Source organism: Pongo abelii, chromosome 10, assembly GCF_028885655.2.
Source record: "Pongo abelii isolate AG06213 chromosome 10, NHGRI_mPonAbe1-v2.0_pri, whole genome shotgun sequence".
Classification (NCBI taxonomy): domain Eukaryota; kingdom Metazoa; phylum Chordata; class Mammalia; order Primates; family Hominidae; genus Pongo; species Pongo abelii.
In genome coordinates, this window is record NC_071995.2 from 49236278 (window position 1) to 49258822 (window position 22545).

The window sequence follows — 22545 nt, forward strand, 5'->3', positions numbered from 1 at the left end:
TGTCTCTCTGGGATCATAGGAGGACCCAGAGGAGGGGTAAGCACTGATGGGACATTGGGTCCCCCTCGTTTTCAGGGAGGCACCCCAGAAGTATCACTCTGCCTGGGAAAAATGAAATTCTCATGTTCATCACTGGAGTCACATTTTGCTAACTTTTGACTATTTGTCTGAAATCCCATGAATGTTCCTTAAAAGGTTGTTTGTTAGGGAGAAGAATCCCTGGGAGCTATTGAAGCTGTTTAAAACTCTTTGTAAACAACAGCAGTCACGGGAGAGTTTTGGACAGGGTAATGATCAATCAGATTTTGCATATTAGAAAGATAATGATGGCAGCAATATGGAGGGTGAGTTGATGGGAGAAATGCATTAGGCTATTGCAGTAGTTCAGGTAAGATCACCTGTACTGTGGGCAGTGTCAGTAAGGGATGGATAATTTTTCTTCTGATAACTTTAAGTGATAAGAGAGACAGGAGGCGATAGATAGAGGGAGACATGAGGTGGATGTTCTTTTTTTTCCCCCAAGATGAAGGGTCCTGAAGCATGATTATAATATAGGGGGAAGGAACCAATGAATATAAAGGTTAAAAATACAGAAATATGGCTCTTCAGCTTGAATATTAAATAGATTTTCCTCATTTACTTCTTCTAGTACTTGGATAGTCATGAATAGAATTAGAAATTGAGGATGGGTTCAGGTTTTTGGGAGGCTTTTGAAGAAGTGCATAGGACTGAAGTAAAAGTGCTATGATTCTTCACATCAGGTACCTAATATATTCATAATATTTTAGGGATACTGATAGGTAAAGTGCATAAAAGGAAATCAGCACTGTATATCATCTCATTTAATTTCCCGTAACAACCTTTTAACAGATAATATGAGCTCCATGTTACAGATGAAGAACTGAGGTATAGAGAGATTATATACCTTGCTCAGGATCACACAGCTAGAAAGTGGTAGAACGGGGAAACAATGTGGGCCTTTAACTCCAGAACCCATACTGATAACTGCTATGTTTACTGCCACTTAACATTAGGTGTTGAGATTTTTTTCCTCCTCAAATCTGTTGGGCTTGATAGGTTTAAATGTGATGCTTGGTGGTAATTGTCTGGGGTGAGTTGTTAGTTAACTTAATTTTTCTTATAGATTTCTAAATAGCCCTTTGGAGTTCTACAGTTATAGTTCTTCTTGACAATTACAGCAATGTTAAAATCTTGGAGGAAGGGAATGTAGGGGAAATTTGGCAGATGACAGAACAAAGTAGGTAATAATGTGAGCTTTCAAATTATATAGTCCTGAATTTGAATCCCAGCAGTGCAAACTGCTAGATGTAAGACCTTGGAGAATTTTCTAGCATTTGGGCCTTAGTTTCCTCATTTGAAAAAATTGTTGTACTATTGCTCAATAGTTTCTATGCCCAATAATAATAATTTGTTACATGAATAAAGTATAACTTTTCACAGTCACTATCATCAAATGGCACTTTCAGACAGGAAGCTGAAATTGCACCTCAATGACCCTAGTGGAGCTGCTTCCCCCTACTCCATGCCCTTTACCCCACTCCACCTGATGTTGGCCTCCTTGGGTTCATTAACCCTCAGTCTGAGTGTTCATGTGAGTGCCTACTTTCCAGACCTCATCCTGGATCAGCAAGAACTGTCCAGTGACCTGAATGACAGCATGAGGGTTAAAGTGCGGGAAGCCCTTCTCAAAAAGCATCATCATCAGAATGAAAAGAAGAGAAACAACCTCATTCCCATTGTTCGCTCCTTTGCTGAGGTTGGCAAGAAGCAGTCTGATCCTCATTCAATGGATAAACATGGTAAGATTATTAGGTGATTTTTCTCTCTTTATTAATAAGACATTGGGAACTAGTTGGAGATGCTGACTTACTAGGGGTAGGGGTTGTATTTGTCTAATATGTTTCCATGTCCACTTAGGCACTTAGTACTTTTTGGAGACTGGTAAGATTGGTGGCTGGGACTGGTGCTCATCTCTCTCTCATGGCATTCCTCAGATAGGTCTCAGCATACCCAAGGTGAGGGACTTATGCCCCAGGGTGGCCTCAGAACTGATGTAGCTTTTGAGAGATAGCCACACTGGGGACAATTTGAGACCCGAGAAGGTAAACTGGAGCTTTTTAGGAGCAAACAAATAGATTAGGGAGGCAAAATACAGTAGAGTAGAGTAGGCTCTGGAGTCAGACTTGTAGGCTTGTGATTGTGGCTTTACCACTCACAAAATGTAGGACTTTGGGCACTCTACTAAGCCTCTTTAAGTCTCACTTTCTTACCTATAAAGTAAGAGTAATAATAGGACCTACTCCACAAATTTATTGTGAACTTCGATGAGTTAATCCATGTGAGGCCCTTAGCCAGATGCATGGTGGATTATAATCACTCAGAATTTTGGCTACTGATTGGTTCCTTTTCCTGTGGCCAGGAAGGGCCTCATCTACATTTATTTCCTGGTCTCTACTATATTGAATCACCATGTGCAGGGGATATGCCTGGGACTCTATATTTTTGAAAAGTTTTCCATAGGGGTCTCTCATATGCATGTCTGGTGAAAGATTACTGCCTTAATAGAGAAATAAAAGAGGGTAATAAATGTGTTCAGAAAGAAGGTGCAGAAGTAGCAAGAGCTCTGTCCTTCCCTTACCACTAACTAGTAGATAAGGAGAAAGATGTGTGTGGGTCTTGACTTCATAGTCATCTTAACCTCTTTTCTATGTAGGCTTTGCAGGAGAAGGCAGAACCAACTGATGATGGGTGGGATGTGTCAGAAGGGGAAAAGGGCAGGGACTCAGGATTTTGTTTGATTTTCTCTAAATAGGTCAAACCGTGTCTCCTCAGTCTGTTCCAACTACAAATCTTGAAGTAAAAAATGGAGTGAATTGTGAACATAGTCCTGTGGATTTAAGCAAGGTGAGCAGAGTGGTGGGAAGTTGGCTTCTAGGCCTAAGGTTCTTTTTAGTGGAATCCAGAGTTTAATTGCTGGAATCTGGATAAGGTTTAGTGTTTCAAGACTCTTTCCCTGAGACTAGAGCCCTTTCTGCATAAAAGGGGGCCCATCTGTGCATGTCTTTTCCCTTCTACTTCAGCCTGCATGAAGCTGACTCAACAGTTTCTTTCTCCAGATTCAACATACTGAAAACTGAGACTAGCTACTTAGAATCTTCCCTAAAACAGATCTCTTGCTTTTTCAATTATTTTTTTGGTACCTGCTCTCCAGCGGTTCCTTCTCACCCCAAGGGTTTTGCCAAAACAATATTTTGGATATCTATTTAGAGACAGATGTCTCCTAAAACTAACTCTTGGTTGAAGCTCTCCTTGAGGACTGTGACTTTGGTATCTGAGGCCTTCTGTAGTAGCAGTGTCTCACTGCAGCTTCTGGTCCAAGCCTTGGTCTCCCTGCCTCCAGCCTCTCCTTGCTCTGGTCTATCTTTGACACTGTGTTTCTAAAACACAGATAGTGTCATATCACTTCCTGTGCTCATAAGGCTTTCCATTTTATTTGGAAAACCTGAAACCCCCGACAAAACATTTGAGTGTTTAAAAAGGGAAAGAATGTGACCCAGAGCTTCAGATGGAGGAAGCTTAGGGGAATGGGATTGAAATCAGAATACCTGATTTTAAAATCCGAATCTATACCTTAAAAGCTCTGTGGTCCTGGGCAAGTCAACTTCACCTCTCTGGGTTTCAGATACTTCATTTTTTTTTTCTTTAAGTGGGACGAATACAATCTGTCATATCCTCCTTCTGGGGTTTTTGTAAGGATCAAATAAAATAAGAAAACATTTGCTAACCATAAAATGACATATTAGTGTAAGGTATATTTTAGGTGATGCGGCCAGGTGCAGTGGCTAACGCCTGTAATCTCAGCACTTTTGGAGGCTGAGGTGGGTGGATCACATGAGGCCAGGAGTTTGAGACTAGACTGGCCAAAATGGCAAGACCCCATCTCTACTAAAAATACAGAAAAATTAGCTGGACATGGTGGTGCATGCCTGTAATTCCAGCTACTAGGGAGCCTGAAACACAAGAATTGCTTGAACTTGGGAGGCAGAGAGCTGTGAGCTGAGATTGCGCCACTGCACTCCAGAGTGGGTGACGTAGTGAGACTCTGTCTCAAAAAAAAGTAAATAAAAAATTTAAAAACGATATTTAGGGTGGTGGTTCCCAAATTGTCAGGTGTTTCTTTTGGACTTTCAGGTAGACCTTCATTTCATGAAAAAAATTCCTACTGGGGCTGAGGCCTCCAATGTCCTGGTTGGAGAGGTGGATATTTTGGACCGTCCCATTGTTGCCTTTGTGAGGCTGTCTCCAGCTGTTCTTCTCTCAGGCCTAACAGAAGTGCCAATCCCAACAAGGTAAAGGCAAAGATAAAACTCATGCATTCTATCCAAAATTCAAATTTATGTAGTGCTGGTAGAAGAAACCAGTTAATACTGAAATTTAGAATTAATTAATTTTAGGAATGGTGTTTACAATTCAGCAGAAAAGCCAGATGTACTGGTGTGTGCCTCTAATCCCAGCTACTAGAGAGGCTGAGGCGGGGGATTACTTGAGCCCAGGAGTTTGAGCCTGCAGTGAGCTAGAATCCTAGGATTGCACCGTGGCACCCCAGTGTGGGTGACAGAGTGAGACCCTGTCTTTTTAAAAAAAAAATCAGCAGTAATCTCAGAAAATTGAGGTATATTTGATTAACCACCATGAAGAGGAATTCTGAGATTTATTTCCAAGGCTATGACTGCACAGTATCTATAGCCTTGGAAATAGAGAATTGAAGACCATTCAAAGGACATAACAAGGGCCAATAACTTGTTAAAATAGGAAGCCAGGTCTTATCTTCTCAGTTCTGTAGAGCCATATTCCAGGGAAACGTCTCTGAATAAAGGTGTTTGTTTCCCTTTACACAATTCTGGCATGGTTTGTATGGTTTGCAGATATGCAAACATTTGTTCAAAAGGCTATTCATGCACTCTGAAGGTGGTGATGCTGGTGATTCAGAGCCCTGCTACTTACAGAGAGTATTCAGATGTCCAGAACACATTTAGACTCCTCTGTAAGGCTTGATCATTTCAACTTCCTTATGCCTCTCCTCTCCCCATCATTTTCCGATTAGAACAATAAGTGGAATTCAGACAACCTTGAATTTGCACCACAGTGCCATGTTTTGAAAAAGCATCTTTTCTACAGCTAGGAATTGTGTCTATGGAAACCCTAAGAAATGTAACCACATTATTGAATGATGCCACACAATAGCTTCCAGTGCCCATAGTGGAGCTATTATTAGGTCAAGGCAACTCAAAGTGCTCCTTCATTACTGTCTTCTTTTTTTTTTGAAGGTACAGTGATGATTTCTGTACGATAAGAGAGAGAAATCTTATGCTGTTTAGAGAGGACTAATGGCACTTCTTTATATTTACTTACATAATTTCCTCTTCTGTGTGTTTTGCCAGATTTTTGTTTATCTTATTGGGTCCAGTAGGGAAAGGTCAGCAGTACCATGAGATTGGCAGATCCATGGCCACCATCATGACAGATGAGGTATGTGCAACTTTTGCTTCAGTCTTCCATCTCATAAATATTTATTGAATATTTACTCTGTGCCAGGCACTATGCTAGTTATTGGGGATAAAATACTTTCCATTGCAGTGTCTGCTGGGAAGTAGTTCAGGGTACTTCTCTGAGAGCCCAGTGTGGAAGGACCAAGCTCTAGAGGATTTTTCTTCCTATGTTATCTCTCCTTTTTTGAGTAATCAAGAATGCAGAGAAATCTTTTTCTGGGGAAACTATTATTGCCAAGTAGGATATAGAGAGAAATATATTAAGGTTGGCTTAACTTTCAAGAGAAGATGGTTAAATACATTCAAGCTATTTACATAAAGAAACCTCACTCCTGTTCCACTAAATGAGACCAGTTTGTATAAGGTCATGGGTATGACCTCAGGCAGTGTAGTGTGAATGTCTTGACTAGTCTGTACCAAAACAACCAGACATTTTGACATTTTGACATTGAACCCACAGTGCATACTCTGGTAAGGACTGCACTGCTCGGTAAGCTGCAAAGTAGGGCTTTCAAGGCATATGCCTTAGGCGGCAGAGGGAGGTGTGGCCTGTTTTTTATCAGCTTTCTTTGATTGAGAGGCTTAATTCAGGAAGGACCTTCATTAGTAATTCCATCCAGTGTTTCCAACCTTTAAGATCAAGAAAATTTCCCTCTCAACCTGGGAAAGCTGATTAAAAAAAATTTTTTTTTCATACATCTTGCCTTTCCTTCCATCCTTTGTGGAGATAACATAATTGTACAACTTTAGATTCATGTCTTATCTCTTCTTATACTAGCAGACATGTATTTAGTTCTTTTTGATGCATCTCATTTCCACGTTTGTTTTTTAAATCCTTTTATCCTTGTACTTCTCTAAGTGCTAAAGTTTTCTGCATCTCAGATCCCCATGACAGAGATAAAAATCAAGAGGTTGTATTCATTTTTCACCATATCCCTTGGTGATTGTTTCACGTAAAGTTACTTTTAACTTTCCTGAGGGTTTTTTCTTCTCTGTAGATTTTTCATGACGTAGCATATAAGGCAAAAGAGCGAGATGATCTCCTGGCGGGGATTGATGAGTTCCTAGACCAGGTGACGGTGCTCCCTCCAGGAGAGTGGGATCCCTCCATTAGAATTGAGCCACCCAAAAACGTCCCTTCCCAGGTAATGTATGCACATCAGCCAATGTGGCTATTGTCACTTACTAACTGCCCACCATGGACAAAGCAAAGACCATGTGGGTATATGCTAAATATATCAAGATGCAGCTCTGTTTTGGTGCACATAGAATATCAAAACAATAATAAAAATGAATCTGGGCTGGGTGTGGTGGCTCATGCCTGTAATCCCAGCACTTTGGGACGCCGAGGCAGGTAGATCACTTGAGATCAGGAGTTTGAGACCAGCGTGGCCAACATGGTGAAACCCCATCTCTACTAAAAATACAAAAATTAGCTGGGCGTGGTGGTGGGTGCCTATAATCCCAGCTACTTGGGCGGCTGGGGCAGGAGAATCGCTTGAACCCGGGAGGTGGAGGTTGTAGTAAGCCAAGATGGTGCCACTGCACTCCAGCTTGGGTGACAGAGCGAGACTCCACCTCAAAAAAAAAAAAAAAAGAATTTGCATAGCATAAATTGGCTCAGTTGTGATGGGGTCAGTCAGGATTACCTGGGGATGAATTTTAAGCCAAATTTTGAAGGATTGATGTGAAATAGCGGAGAGAAGGGAGAACATTTCTTGTGACTACATTGTATACAAGTCATCAAATGAAAAAAGCAAGTTGTATAGAGAGAGCAAATAGAATGTCTGATATTTTTCTGACATATTAGAGATGGGAAAGGAACTCCTACTGTGTATTAGACACCAGCCAGGTGCTTTATATATGCAAATTCAGCCTTCCCAGGAACATCCCTCAAAAGATATTGTTATCTCTAGTTTTACAAAATGAGGAATAAAACTATCTTCTAGGGCAAGATTTTAAGGTAAAGTAAGATTACACAGAGGCAGATATGAAACTGGAACTTAGGTCATATCTAATGCCAAAGCCCCCATTTTTCTCTTTCTAGGCAAGGCTTAGTTAGGAGTCAGGTACTATGGAACAGGAAGAGAAATTATGGGGTGTGTGTGTGTGTGTGTGTGTGTGTGTGTGTGTTTCAGTAAAGTCAGTAAACTGCATCAAGACAGTAAGTGTATTTGAAAGCTACAAACACGGGCATTTTTGGTTGCTTTTGGGTTATCCCATTCCCACTCCCTGCTGATAGTAGGACGAAAAGATAGATGTTACCTTTGCTAATTTTGTGGTCTTCTGTTAACAGGAGAAAAGGAAAATGCCTGGAGTTCCAAATGGAAATGTTTGCCACATAGAACAGGAACCACATGGGGGTCACAGTGGGCCAGAACTTCAGCGCACTGGGCGGTAAGTCCTGGGACGTTTCACAGCGATGCTGCTTATTGGGTAGAAGTTATGTAAAGGAATGAGGCATCCTCTTTCTTTCAGCCTACTTCTCTGTAGTGGGAATTTATTGGCTGAAGAATGACTTTTCAAATGGAACCACTGACTAGAAGTATTATGAATATATCAAATATCATATTCATTCATTCAAGTTTCTCAAATCACCTACCATGTTTTGTCTCACCTCCAGTCCTTCCTACCATTGTTCCCTCTGATTTGAACACTCTTCCCTTTCCTCATCTCCTGGCTAACTCCTACGTACCCTTAGTCTCAGTTCTTGTGTCACTTCCTTTGGAAAGCCTTCTAGGACTCTCTCTGGATGCGGTTAGGTGTTCCTGCTATGTAATATCACAGTATTGAGCTCTGACCTCCCTTCCCCACATTACAGCCTTTATCATACTTTATTATTATTGGTTGATCTATTGTCTTTTCTGCTAGGCTGTTTATTCCAAAAGGGCAGGGGCTCCATTATATTCCTAGGACCCAGCACAGTGCCCTGAACAGAGTAGGCTCTCAATGTCTGCCAAATGAATGAATACTTTTAGAATGATGTCTGTTCTATAGCATGGAATGGACTAGGTATGATAAATGTTGAGTGATCATTTTAGGTTAAGAAACTCCCTTAGGGTAGGAAGATAGGTACTATTTTAGGTGTATGTGCCTCAGAATAGGCAATCTACTCTTCTAGGCCAACATTTTAAGGACACATGTCCAAGGAGGAGGTAAGTGAGGGAAGCAGGTCCCCAGACTAGGAGGTTTTATTCCCTAGGTCAGAAGGTGGTAAACGAGAATGATATTTTGGGTTAGTGTGATATCCAGGGGTGTCCTCAGAGAAGGTTGAGTCTATGGCTCTGTCTCTGTTAAGCTGTGCTGTGTCTAAGAAGGTTCTGCTGGGTAGAGATTGTCAGGGCAGGACTGAGATCACGGAAAGCAGCTTTTATGTCCTCTAACCCCTTGCTTTCTTCTTTTCTGCCTTCTTGCTTGAGGTTGCTTTCCTTACTCTTCTATCCTCAGCACTCCACCCAGTGGAAACTCAGAGTTGTTTTGGAATTGCGGAAAACGTTTTATTTTTCCAATCTTGGAAATTCAGGGAGAAACCAGGAGAGGAGACAGACACAGGAGAGAATGGCACTTGACTAGCAGTGTCCTGCAGAGAAGGATGTTTTCTGGTAGGAAGAATGTATTGGAGGGTAGGGGAAGATAGCTGTGCTCTGGGAGGGAGCATTGGTGGAAAGAAGGAGTCCTTGCAATGCAAGGGCCACTGAAAAGGGGGAGCAGCCTTCCCTTTTTAAAAAACATTTTCTTTAAAGTTGGGAGAGATCTGAATTGGGTGGGAGGCCTGGTATTGAGAGGCAGTTCAAGGGAAGCATGTGTCCTCAGAAGGGATTCCAGGATTGAGACTCTCCTAGAGGAGGTGGTAATTTTTTCAGGAAAAGGTTTTGAGTATGGATTTGATATTTCAAAATTATAATTTATCTTTTGGATATAAAGGGTGTCCACAGTTTAGGAACTTAGAGTTTGAAAGTAGTAGAATTTAGGGCAACAAGGTTTTCCTCAAACCAATATCTGTGCAGAGATGAGATTTTAGGTTGCTATTGGTGCCAAAGAAAACAAATAGATTAGCGTCCCAGGCTTTGTGAGAGGGGGTCACTTATAATTAATTCCACCTGAGGGTTTGGGAGACCATTATATTGGATCTCAACAGTTATAAGATCTTGGAAATGGCGTCTGATGTCCCCAAGAAAATCCCATATTGCCAGGATCATCATATTCTTATTCACAAACCGCAAGTATCTTAACTCACAAATTCAAATAGAGTTTGACGGAGTTCTCCCATAATGTCATGTCAGGAATTTCTGGAATTGACAAAGCTAAAAGGAAGCTCTGGGCTCAGAGCTTAGCTCTGCTTGATATGGGAGATGCTTCCTCTTTCTGAGCTTCTGTCATTTTTCTTAGAGCCCTTAGTAAAGGGCCTCAAGCCATATGACCTTCCTCCCATTGTAGCCCCTTAGGCAAGGTGACATAATGGCTGCGTAGAGAATCACATTTCCAGGCCAGCTCTGGCCTCTTTCTCAGTCTCAAATTATGTGGGAGGTAAATGTGAGCCTTTTTTGTATATGGACATCCTGTAAGTTTCTGTACTTTCCTGGACTGTACAAACTAAAACCACATTAGTCTGGGTTTTATAATTTTTCAGACTATTAGTTGTGTTTCTTTGAGATACAAAACTGCTTTATGCTTGCCATGTTGCACAACCTTGGAGCAAGACTTGGATAACATCTTACGGAATGTTATCCTTGTTGGATGGAGAAGTATTTGAAGGCAGGGTGAAGTAGACACTAAGAAGGTGGGAAAGGAGACAAAATTGAAATGGTACTCTGAGTTCTGTATGATCTGACCCTCCAAGCCAGGGTTAAGACAGGTCTTAAACCTCCCTGATATTGACTAAGGCAGGGATGCCATAAGTAACAAAGAAGGAAATATGACTAGAGTGTTCTTAGGCCGGAAGCTCCACAGCAAGGAGGGTGCTCTGGAAAGGGGTTTTTCAGGGTAGATTTCTGTCCCTTATTGGGGATGCCACTTTTGGGAAGGGTTAATGGAAAAAAGAATCAGGAGCTGCTATCTCGATGATCCCCCCACACTTCAAACAGGTTTCTTCCAAAGTATACCAGACAAATGGATGACTGGCTGTTTCTAAAGCCCTCCAGGGAAGGGCTCCTTAAGTCAATGCTCCAGAGCCTAGTCACCCTCTACACAGGTAAGTCCTTTCTTGCATCAAACTTAAATTAAACTCATATCCCTGTATGCCTCCTGCCCCAGAAAACTTGAATGTGAAGGACAGTGTTGAAAGGGAAAGGAAATCCCAAGTACAGAAAGAAGCATCCATGCCTGATGAATATCTGTTGTAGATGTGCAATCATAGTCTGATTTTATGCATGAATGAGGTATGAGGCTGACTCCATAAAGTGTTCAGAAATTATTTTATTAATTTATAGTTATACCATCCATGTGAGCCTCAGATCTTTCCCTGCCTTTTAATCACTGCTAGACAGATAGATGTCTTCCCTTTCTATGGCTTCTCAGAAATCCATTTCACATAAATCTTTTGTCTGTTGCTCACAGACACTCCTCTCCTCCTGTGTCTAGGGGCTGAGTATTCATGACAGCATCTCAGGTAGCCTCAGAGTGTGTGTGTGTGTGTGTGTGTGTGTGTGTGTGTGTGTGTGTAGGGGGTCACTATTATACAGGGATATTCTTCTCACAGAATTATGCTTTCCAGAGGAAGGTGACTGGTAATGAAGAGGTGATAATCGCATGGTAACAAGATGCTATGTTAGCTAAGAACCCAGAAATACTTGAGTCTTGCCCCAGATAAATTATTGCTGCCTACAAGGTTATTGAGGGGCTATTTACCTAGAGGAGAAAGCAAGACAAAGTGACACTTTATTACTAACTGAAGCATTGGCCCCAAACCCTGAAGCAGAACTCATGATTTAGGTTAGACCATGTAGATAGCTTCTTTACCTGAGCTACGTTTGCCAGATAGGCTAAAACTAAGGCAAGTCACAAGGCTGGCTTTGCTTCTCTTCCCTAAGCCCAGACCCACATTATGATGTTACTGCTGTAAGCTGAGGAAAGGTGAATCCCAACTATACCCACCAGAACCAGAGGAAAAGAGCGGGTGGGTGTCTGTCCTGTGTCCACCTGCACACCCATTATACTAGCTAGATTAGAGAGAGTGTTCCAGGAGAAAGAGCTGGTTGGATCTTCTCCCCTGGCATACAGATCCCAGGCCTCCTCATACTCCTCCAGGCTTCTAGGTGAGAGAAGGAAAGAAAGAGCTTGCCAAGCCTCCTTCCGTGAGAGAGTAGCTTGTGTGTTTTTTAAAAATAGCTTTTTATTATAGAAAATTTTAAAAACATAAAAAAAGAAGGGAGAATAGTTTCATGAACCCCCATGTACCCATCAACTATTACCAACATTTTGCCAATCTTGTTTCATCTATTTCTTCTCACTTAATTTTATTTTTATGTTTCTAGATTGTTTTAAACCAAATCACCGACATACATTTTACCTGTAAATACTTCAGTATGCATCTCTTTAATTAGAACATTAAAAAAATTATCATGCCATTATCAACTCTAACAAAATTAACAATCATTCTTTACATTGTCTAATGTTCAGTTCTTATTAAACTTTTTATGATTGTGTTAGCAACGTCTTTTTAGAGTTCATTTGTTTGACATAGGAGTCAAAGTTTGCATTTGGTTATTATGTTCCCATTCTGTAATAGTCCCTTTTCCTTTTTTTCTATGCCATTTATTGGTAGGAGAAGCCAGGTGATTTGTGCTATAAAATGCTGAATGGCTCTTTATGTTATTCACCTGACAGCCCTCACCCTGGTGCAGTGACTCCACTCTTAGAAAAAGTGATTGAATTGGGAACACATCTCCTCCTTAGTGTGGGGTATCTTGGTCTTGGTCTGCCTCATCTTTGAGAAGAGGAGAGGGGCCCTGAAGTCCTGCCACCAAGTCCTGTTGATTCTACCTCCTGATTAGGTCTTGAATCCATGCACTTCTCATCCTAATCTATGCTCCATTCATCATACTACCACAGAGTGGTCCTTCCAGAATGTATGTTTGATTATGTCACTCCTCTGTTTATAGTTCTTCAGTAATTTGACATGCTATTAGGATAAAGTTTTAATTCCTTAAAACCATTTCTGGCTGGGCGTGGTGGCTCATGCCTGTAATCCCAGCACTTTGGGAGGCCGAGGTGAGCAGATCATGAGGTCAGGAGGTCAAGACCATACTGGCTAACACGGTGAAACCCCGTCTCTACTAAAAATACAAAAAAATTAGCCGGGCAGGCGCCTGTAGTCCCAGCTACTCAGGAGGCTGAGGCAGGAGAATGGTGTGAACCCAGGAGGTGGAGCTTGCAGTGACCAGAGATTGCGCCACTGCACTCCAGCCTGGGCAACAGAGTGAGACTCCGTCTCAAAAAATATATAAAAATAATGAATAAAACCATTTTTAAGGCCTTTTTGACTTAGCTTCTCCAGCCTTGTCTATTGGCATTCAGCCTTCACACTGTATTATCCACTCATATCTCTCAGCACCTTGATCCACCAAGCACTCTCACCTCTAAGTGTCACCCATGTTGGCCCCTCTGCCTCATCTGCTTAACTCCCAGTCCCTCCCTGAAGTCATGGCTGAAATGCCCCTCCCTGCTCTATGCCACCATAGCACCCTCACAGTACTGCCTGTCTCCTGCACTAGACTTGGTCCTGGAGAGCAGGGCTGTTCACGTCTTGCTCATTGCTGCATCTCCAGTACCTGGCACAGTGCTTGGCACCAAGTATCTTCTGCTACTTGTCAATTGCATGAATGAATTATTTATACACATTTCTCACAAATAAGGGAGGTAATTGTTCAGAGTAAGAAAGTGCATGTGATAGGGACTTTTTTATCTAGAAAACATTTAATAAAACTAGTAATTTTAATACCTTAAGTTGGTTTTGCACATTTCTTCCTAACAGCTCAGAATTTAAAGTCTGAAGCTAATACTTGCTTTCGTATTAATTTTTTTGAACTTTTTATTGAATGAATAATATGCATATCTAAATTAATTCTTTGTATGTTTAGGATATTCATTCAAATTTACCTAAGTCATACCCTTGGTTGCAAAGAGACTGTGCTGACCCAAGAGAGTTATCTCTACTGGGGTCAAACTGAAGCCAAAGTCTTACCACTGAACAGAGCACATTTGAAATGCTCTCAAATGTGTGCTGTTTACATGCTTTTAGGGAAGAGGGACTGTGTTAGAAGCCTGTCTGTTGTGTTTCCACAGGCTATTTGGGGGCTTGGTGCTGGACATCAAGCGGAAGGCCCCCTGGTACTGGAGTGACTACCGGGATGCACTCAGCTTACAGTGTTTGGCCTCCTTTCTGTTCCTGTACTGTGCCTGCATGTCACCTGTCATCACCTTTGGGGGATTGCTTGGAGAAGCCACTGAGGGACGCATAGTAAGGACTTTTAACCACTTCTAATGATCCCAAACAAGATCTAAAATATTGTGGCGGCAGCCAAGTCCACTGTGGGGGAAATTACCTGGTCTAGGACTGAAGAGATTGGATTTTTCCTCTGAATTACCATGGTCTTCTGACATCACACCAAAGAGCAACACAGTCCTCTCTTTACAACAGACCCTTCTGCTTGAACATCAGCTTCAGTAGCTGGTTGCCCAGTTGAATTTTCTGTTGCCTCAGTGATGGAAAATGGATATGTTGATGCCATTTTAAAATAAGATTTAAAATGACTCTGTATGTGAGCTTGTAGTGTGAATGGTATCGCTGTGCTTTCTATATATTTTCAAATACTGAATTGAGTCACTGAAGAATAGGAGTTAGTTAAGGAATCATGTGTCAATGGATCTGGGCACCTGAATTGTTAAAGTAGTATCTGTTTACAGGAGTATTAGATGATGTGTACACATCACTCTTGCTAAGATGAAATACAAGCAAATGGCCAGCAAGGCACACAGGAGAGCATAGTCAGGAATGTAGCTAAGCCAACATTACTCTGTACTGATGGGCTATGGACTCAGTGATGACTTTTTTTCCTCTCAGAGTGCAATTGAATCCTTGTTTGGAGCCTCCATGACTGGGATTGCTTATTCCTTGTTTGCGGGACAGGCTCTCACCATCCTGGGAAGTACTGGACCAGTGCTTGTGTTTGAAAAGATTTTGTTCAAATTCTGCAAGTAAGACATTTGTTTTTCTGAAAACTCTAACCAGATTTAGTGATTATGCTGCCAGGATTAAATGTCAGGATTCTACTCAGTACAGACAGGCAATATCATTTTGGATTGTAAGAAACCTGAAAGGAGACCATCATTTGGTCTGTTGTCCTGCCCCCAGGTAGCACCATACCCAAAATAGCAGATCTCCTATTCTTAAAGAGCTTGATTAATATTCCTCAGCCATTATTGAAGTCTTGACTTTTTATCTTTAAAAAGACTTTCCCTAGCTAATTCAAACTTCTCCATTTCCATTGTGAGTCAATTTTTAATTTGGCCTAATATCCTTCCCCTGTTTTTTTTTTTTTTTTTTTTTTTTTTTTTGCTAGTGATAGTGGGGCACAAGACTGTTCTGGTTTCCCTACTTTTCCTATACAATCTTTTCTTTTTTCCTTTTATATTTCAAGTAGCAGCTCATGGGACTATGGCCAGCCCCTTTTTTTCTTAACTGCAAGAATAAGATCATAATTACATTAGGTAGTAATGGCAGGAATGTATATGAGACAATTTCTTTTTTCAGTTTTTGTATCCTTGCCCATATCCTGTGAGGCAAATCCGTATCATAACTGTGCCAGAGCATTATTTAGAAGCAAAATACAATCAGAATTAGGGATAAACTGGGTTCCAGTGCTGGTTTAGATGAGATGAATTAACCACATTTCTGACTCCTTGTCTCTTAATGCCATCCATCCATACGTTCTGATGAACTTTGGTCTTGTTTCAGAGACTATGCTCTTTCATATCTCTCCCTGCGAGCTTGTATTGGACTGTGGACCGCTTTCCTGTGTATTGTCCTTGTGGCAACTGATGCCAGTTCACTTGTCTGCTACATTACCCGTTTCACTGAAGAAGCATTTGCCTCCCTAATTTGCATTATTTTCATCTACGAAGCAATAGAAAAACTGATTCACCTGGCAGAGACCTACCCCATCCACATGCACAGCCAGCTGGACCACCTTAGCCTCTATTAGTAAGTGTGCTTTCTGCTTATTTTTAAAAATTAAGCAAAGGGCCTGCGTTTAATTGCTGATGTAGAGTGCTAGGCAGTGCTTACAGCTTCTGGTCAAGAAGTGTCTTGCCCTTTGGGAAATGGATCTCAGATACAGACAAGGAGTAGTGGAGGGCTGCTAGAGGAGAACAATCAAAAGTATTGACAGAGAAGATCGACTAGAAGTGAAACACAGAGGGGACTCAAGAAATGCTTTCCAGACCATGTCTTTTGGCTCTAGGCACTGAAACAAAAATGGGCTGCAAATGTAGCAGGGAGAATTTGAGTTAGTTATGGGGAGGAACTTCTTTTTGCAAGGACTTTGTGAGCCTCTGGACTATGTTATCATGTGAGAGAATGGACTCTTTCCTTTGTTGAAATGAAGGACTCTCTTTCTCTGAAAGTATGTACAGGCAACTCTTAGGACTTATTCGGTGAAGACATATTAATCATTCCTTTCAGATCCAGAAGTGTCTCATACTGTATCATAAAGATCCAGGAGCCTACTTACTTCCTAGATTTCAACTCAAGAGATTGTGATTTCTTTATGTGTTCAATATGGTTTGGATCACTTGGAAAAGAAACACAGTGTCTGGCTATGTTTTCAACCATCTAGGACACTCTGGTCCTATAAACATTTCTTCTTTGGAATAGTATTCTCCAAATTATGACTAAAGATCCTCTTCCCTTAGCTCTGTACATCAAGTTCTGGCTGTACAGTTCTGATGTGGAGGATCTGGTTGTGAAATGAACAACTTCAGTCTGAAACTGTCTCAGAAGAGAGAGTACACTGTCTGGAGGCATTTGCGGACCAGCGACAGATACACTTTCATCTATTCTAGTTATTCACTCATTAACCTTTTAAAAATCAGAATTAATAAAAAATTTATTAGAACTTTATTTTACTAGAAAGTAACAATGATTAGGGAGTATCATCTTCAAAGCCTAGTGAATTGGCTCCTATTGGCATTAGAGTTCTCATTTCTGTAAGGTTGATTCTTTGACCTCTTTTTATCATTATTTTCTTTGTTTAACAAATATTTATTGAGCACCTATTATGTACCAAGCACTGTTTTAGGCCTTGGAAACACAGTGGCAAACATGACAAAGGATCTGTCTTTATGAGACTTATATCTGAGAAGACAGGCAAAGTGACCAGCCCTGGATTGAGTAGACTTTGGTTCCAGAAACAAATTCTTTGTTAATAAAGCTCAAGATGATATTTTTTTAGTCACATTCTACTGTTAGTTCATATGGCGCTGATGTGAAGCTAGAACTCCTTAACTCTTTAAATGATTTTATGTTAATATGTATGTAATTGATTTTTAAAAAATAGAGTTTATTTTTTAAAGCAGTTTTAGGTTCACAGCAAAGTTGAACAGCAAGTACAGAGAGTTAGCATATACCCCCTACCCCAGCACACGCACAGTCTCCCCAATATCAATATCCCACACCAGAGTGGTAAGTTTGTTACAATCAGTGAACCTACACAGACACATCATTGCCACCCAAAGTCCATAGATTACATTAGAGTTGACTCTTGGTGTTGTACATTCTATGGATTTTGATAAATGTATAATGACATGAATCCTCCATTATAATATCATACAGAATACTTTCACTTCCTTAAAAATCTCCTGTGCTCTGCCAGTTGCTGTCTCCCTCCCCCCAACTCCTAACAACCACTGACCTTTTTGTGTCCTTATAGTTTTGAATTTTCCAGAATATCATAGTTGGAATCATACAGTACATAGCCTTTTCAGATTGGCTTCTTTCACTTTGTAATATGCATTTAAGGTCCTCTGTTTTTTCATGACTTGGTGGTTCAATTCTTCTTAGTACTGAATAATATTCCATTGTCTGGATGTACCACAGTTTATTTATTTGGAATTGATTTTTTTAAACCTAAGTATAGGGCTTTATAGCTTTCCCTATTACTTTTCATTTTGTCGATTTCTTCCTATTATTCTAACCTGTCGAGAGCTTTTTGAATTTTAATTCAGTCATGCCATATCTTAGAAGGCATGCTTATTAAATTCACAGACCATATAAAGTTAGTGGGGATGGCTGTGTCAGTTGACCATATTGGGAGCCAGGTCAGGCATGAAGCATGCTGGGACTGGGAGGCAACATGGTGGCCAATGGCACAGGTGTGGTCTGGTCTGGTCTGGTTTGGCTGGAGTAGGAGGCCTGGGGAAGCTAATGGAGTTTCTAGATCTGGCTCTACCATGAGTGGCCAGGGAATGGCCACGGTAGTGGGATATTACCAAAGATAACTCAGCGTCAGGAAGTGCTTACATCACGATTCCAGGAGATTCTGACTTTTAGAACAAGAGCGTGACGAAGGGTATAGAGAATAAGATATTCAGGCTTGGAAGAAGTTGTTGAGAAGTAAGTGGGATATTGAGACCTCCTTGCTATGTAGATTAAATTTCATAGCAAGAGCCTAAGAGATAGAAATCGGGCAAAAACAAAAACCAAAACAAAACAAAAAACAAAACAACCAATCAAGACTCATTCCGGGCACATCAGATGCCAAATGTGGTTATCAGCACAGTTTAATCCAAGACCCATGGGCTGATTTGAGTCAAACTTTAGTAATGACCGACTGAAAAATTAGAGTGTGATGGGGCCTACAGAGGGGCCTCAACTCCTCAGGTCTGAAGTGTGCAAAGAAGTATGCAAGGCAGCTCCTGACAGCCTTTAAACTAGTTGTTCTAAAAACATTTGACTGAGTATTTGGCTGTTTTCCTCAGGAATCTTTTTAATTTTTCCCCTCAGCTGCAGGTGTACTCTCCCAGAGAATCCAAACAATCACACCCTCCAGTACTGGAAGGACCACAACATCGTGACAGCAGAAGTCCACTGGGCTAACCTGACTGTCAGTGTAAGTCTGGGAGCTGCCAGATGTCCTAGCATTGTGACCACAGGTTTAGGAGGGACTTCTAAGTGAAAGGGAGGAGTAGCCCTTTGGCCAAACTCTGGCATTTACCGAAATAGAGCTTTTTAAAAAACAATTCTTACTCACTTTCTTTTATCCTTTCAGAATTTTTCTTGTACATTAAGGGAGAAGATTACCCTTCTCTTTTCTCCCCCAACATCCTACCCAGTGACCCTGCACTAAGGATAGGTGGAGATGAAACCACGCAGGACAGGGGGCAGATCCAGACATGTAGGGTTGAAGAATGTTCAAGTTTGGAGGTCCTCTGTGATAAGAAAAATATAAGTTGCCAGGGTCCTTCCAGAGCCTTGGAAGTTGTATTGTTCAGAACAGTTCTATGTCTTAGGACCATAAGTAACCACCCTGCTTGAAAGTGGCCTGTACAAGAGAGCACCCCGCAACTGCATAAAGGTCAAGGGGATGCTGCTTGCAGCCTCTTCTCCCAACAACCATGGGATGACAATGAGTGGTGGACTCAGTAGGAAACAGCTATTTATTTGGTTGTGTCTGCCTTTCATCACCCAGAATGCTTATTCCTCCAGGAATGCCAGGAGATGCACGGAGAGTTCATGGGATCTGCATGCGGCCATCATGGACCCTACACTCCTGATGTCCTCTTTTGGTCCTGTATTCTCTTTTTCACCACCTTCATCCTTTCAAGCACCTTAAAGACGTTTAAGACGAGCCGTTATTTCCCAACCAGAGTAGGTAGCATGTTCATGCATTTCTTTCACGTTAGAATCAAATATAACAGAACCTTTTCTCAGCCTCTATGCTGCTTATGGGGTTGATTGGCCAGGTGGAGAACTCCAGATGTCCTGATGAGCCACACTGGCATTCTCTCCTAGTGTCTGGCAGCCTCTTTCATAGATCTGTGTTTGGGAATAAAGGGTTAATACTTAAAACCTTTTTGGTTTACAAGTGCCAGTTAAGGTTAAGGTGGTAGTGATGGTTTTTTAAAAGTTATTAAGTCTTATTTCCAGCATGCTGTTACATTTCATTTCCAGAATTCTGAGACACTTAACACACAATAGCTAAAGCTGGCTCCTGAATACAGTAAATTGTGGTTGTGACCTTAGATACTTTAGGGGACCCAAAAATCTTCTCCCAGGGATGGCTTTTTAAATAGCTTATGAAATCACTGGCGACACTGACTGCAGCAACCAGCATGCTCCTGACTTAGTTTGTATGACTGTTTGAAACCTCAGCAACCTTTCCATGATGCAGATAGCATTGTTTGTATTATGAGCAAGGCTTTTGCCAGTTTTGGCAGGGCAAGATTAGAGGCTGGTTGTGGAGTAGCTACATGGGCCATTTCTTTGAAAGGGAACTTGAGAAGGTGGAGAATGGCTACTGGGACCTCATCAAAGAAAGTTAACACTGAAAAGAATAAGTGCATGAATTATTTACATCCTTCAGTCACATGGAAACATCTATAATAAATGACCATTACATTTGCCATATCAAAAATATGAAAGGAAGATGGGTGATCTACAGTGACCACAAAGTTTGTGCCACAGAAAGGCCCCCTAAAGGCCTGGGTTACATGTACTTTTACCACAGTATACCAAGCTAAACCTCAAACATATGAATCAGTGAGAAGAAGCCACATACCTTTTTAATTTGCCAAAAAGTTAGAACAGCCAGATATGAAGAAATACATTGCATATTTGTAGTTTATTTAAAGAATACAATCATACTGGGCATGGTGGCTCACACCTGTAATCCCAGCACTTTGGCAGGCCCAGGCGGGTAGATCACCTGAGGTCAGGAGTTTGAGACCAGCCTGGCCAACATGCTGAAACCCATCTCTACTAAAAAAACAAAAGTTAGCTGGGCATGGTAGCACACGCCTATAATCCCAGCTACTCGGGAGGCTGAGGCATGAGAATCACTTGAACCCGGAAGGTGGAGGTTGCAGTGAGCTGAGATTGCACCACTGCACTCCAGCCTGGGTGACGGACTGAGACTCTGTCTCAAAAATAAAAAAGTTAAAAAAAAAAAAAAGAGCACAGTCATTTGATGCCTTCTGATATAGAACTGAGAAGAAATTCATATTAGTGATGATACACTATTATAGATAGTTTTAATAAATGTTTAAGGAGAAGATAATATAAAAAAGGGTGTTCATTTTGCTGGCGAGAGATCTACCATCAGTACATCAAAAATGGGGATGTGCTCCCAGTCCTCTATTGGGGGATGGGTGCTAGTGGCCTTCAGAGAAACCTATTTATGTGGCCAGTGGTGTGGCCTTACCTGCAGTAAATGAAAAACCTTCTTGGTGTTTCATATAGAAAATCAGCTATTGGGCGGGGCATTATTTACGGCATTTTTTTTCATTGCACGCAATAATTTCTGACCTATACATGCATAATACAGCATTTTCTCTTTTTTTCTTTTTTCTTTTCTTTTTTCTTTTTTTTTTTTTTTTTTTTTTGAGATGGAGTCTTTCTCTGTTGCCCAGGCTGGAGTGCAATGGTACAATCTTGGCTCACCGCAACCTCCGCCTCCTGGGTTCAAGTGATTCTTCTGCCTCAGCCTCCAAAGTAGCTGGGATTGCAGGCACTTACCATGCCTGGCTAATTTTGTATTTTTAATAGAGATGGAGTTTCTCCATGTTGGTTAGGCTGGTCTCGAGCTCCCAACCTCAGGTGATCCACCTGCCTCAGCCTCCCAAAGTGCTGGGATTACAGGGGTGAGCCACCATGCCCAGCCAATACAGCATTTTCAGTAAAAGATATTTTTAATTTAAATCATACAAAAATTCATAATATGATTTTGTGAATATGTGTGAAAGGGTGAGACCTTTACAGTTCACTACAAAACCTGTGATGGTTTGGTTTTTAAAGGCTAAACAGTTGGTATTAAGCAAGTAAATATTTTAATGAAACTATAACTCAGGAACAGTTTAAAATATTAGTTTCCCACTTAGATTTCAAGGCGTAAAAAGGGCTGAGTTTATCCCTTTAAGTGCTGTCAAGAATTCACTTGGGTTTGTGATATTTGGTGGTACAATGCCAGATGCCCACAGCAGCATTATATTGTACTTTGCCAAAGGTAGACAGAGGAATTCTCCATTTCTCAGCAGTCATTTCCCCAAAAAGTATAATGTTTATTTTTAGTTAAAATAGTCTTGTTTTACCATACCACATGATGACTCCCTGGAAGTTATCATGTGAAGTTCCCCAAATTTGTATTTTCTCATCTCTGAGCTCTTTGCCTGACTCCATTTCTACATTTTTCAGGGGCCAGAGGCTCATCTCTGCCATTTTTCCATGTATCGCCTCCTGATTTGACTTCACTGCTTATCTGCTGTGACTAGCAGTGTTATTTTGGATACTTTAAGAATTTCAGATGTGGCCAGGCATGGTGGCTTACATCTGTAATCCCAGCATTTTAAGGGAGGCCGAGGCAGGTGGATCACCAGAGGTCAGGAGTTCGAGACCAGCCTGGCTAACATGGCAAAACGCTTTCTCTACTAAAAACACAAAAATTAGCTGGGCATGGGCCGGGCGCAGTGGCTCACACCTGTAATCCCAGAACTTGGGAGGCCGAGGTGGGCAGATCACGAGGTCAGGAGATCGAGCTTATCCTGGCTAACATGGTGAAACCCTGTCTCTACTAAAAATACAAAAAATTAGCTGGGCGTGGTGGCAGGCGCCTGTAATCCCAGCTACTCGGGAGGCTGAGGCAGGAGAATGGCATGAACCTGAGAGGCGGAGGTTGCAGTGAGCCAAGATCGTGCCACTGCACTCCAGCCTGGGCGACAGAGCGAGACTCCGTCTCAAAAAAAAAAAAAATTAGCTGGGCATGGT

The 22545-nt window shown here is 41.4% G+C and overlaps 1 protein-coding gene and 1 long non-coding RNA gene across 5 annotated transcripts in view; one reads left to right on the forward strand and one right to left on the reverse strand.

Annotated features, from left to right (window-relative positions):
• The window catches only part of SLC4A8 (solute carrier family 4 member 8), a 90719-nt gene that overhangs the window by 30039 nt on the left and 38135 nt on the right, over nt 1-22545 (forward strand). For all 4 annotated transcript variants that reach the window (XM_002823244.5, XM_054527242.2, XM_054527244.2 and 1 more), the window contains 11 exons: nt 1632-1820; nt 2834-2925; nt 4213-4370; nt 5463-5550; nt 6569-6715; nt 7867-7967; nt 13854-14028; nt 14632-14765; nt 15526-15771; nt 18571-18676; nt 19273-19434. In XM_002823244.5, coding sequence (XP_002823290.1) covers nt 1632-1820; nt 2834-2925; nt 4213-4370; nt 5463-5550; nt 6569-6715; nt 7867-7967; nt 13854-14028; nt 14632-14765; nt 15526-15771; nt 18571-18676; nt 19273-19434 — 1598 coding nt within the window. The remainder of the gene's footprint in view (nt 1-1631; nt 1821-2833; nt 2926-4212; nt 4371-5462; nt 5551-6568; nt 6716-7866; nt 7968-13853; nt 14029-14631; nt 14766-15525; nt 15772-18570; nt 18677-19272; nt 19435-22545) is intronic.
• Nucleotides 11108-13192, reverse strand: LOC134759443 (uncharacterized). The gene is made up of 2 exons (XR_010135648.1): nt 13146-13192; nt 11108-11820 (listed from the first exon to the last, which is right to left on the reverse strand). It is a non-coding gene; the product is annotated as an uncharacterized LOC134759443 (long non-coding RNA).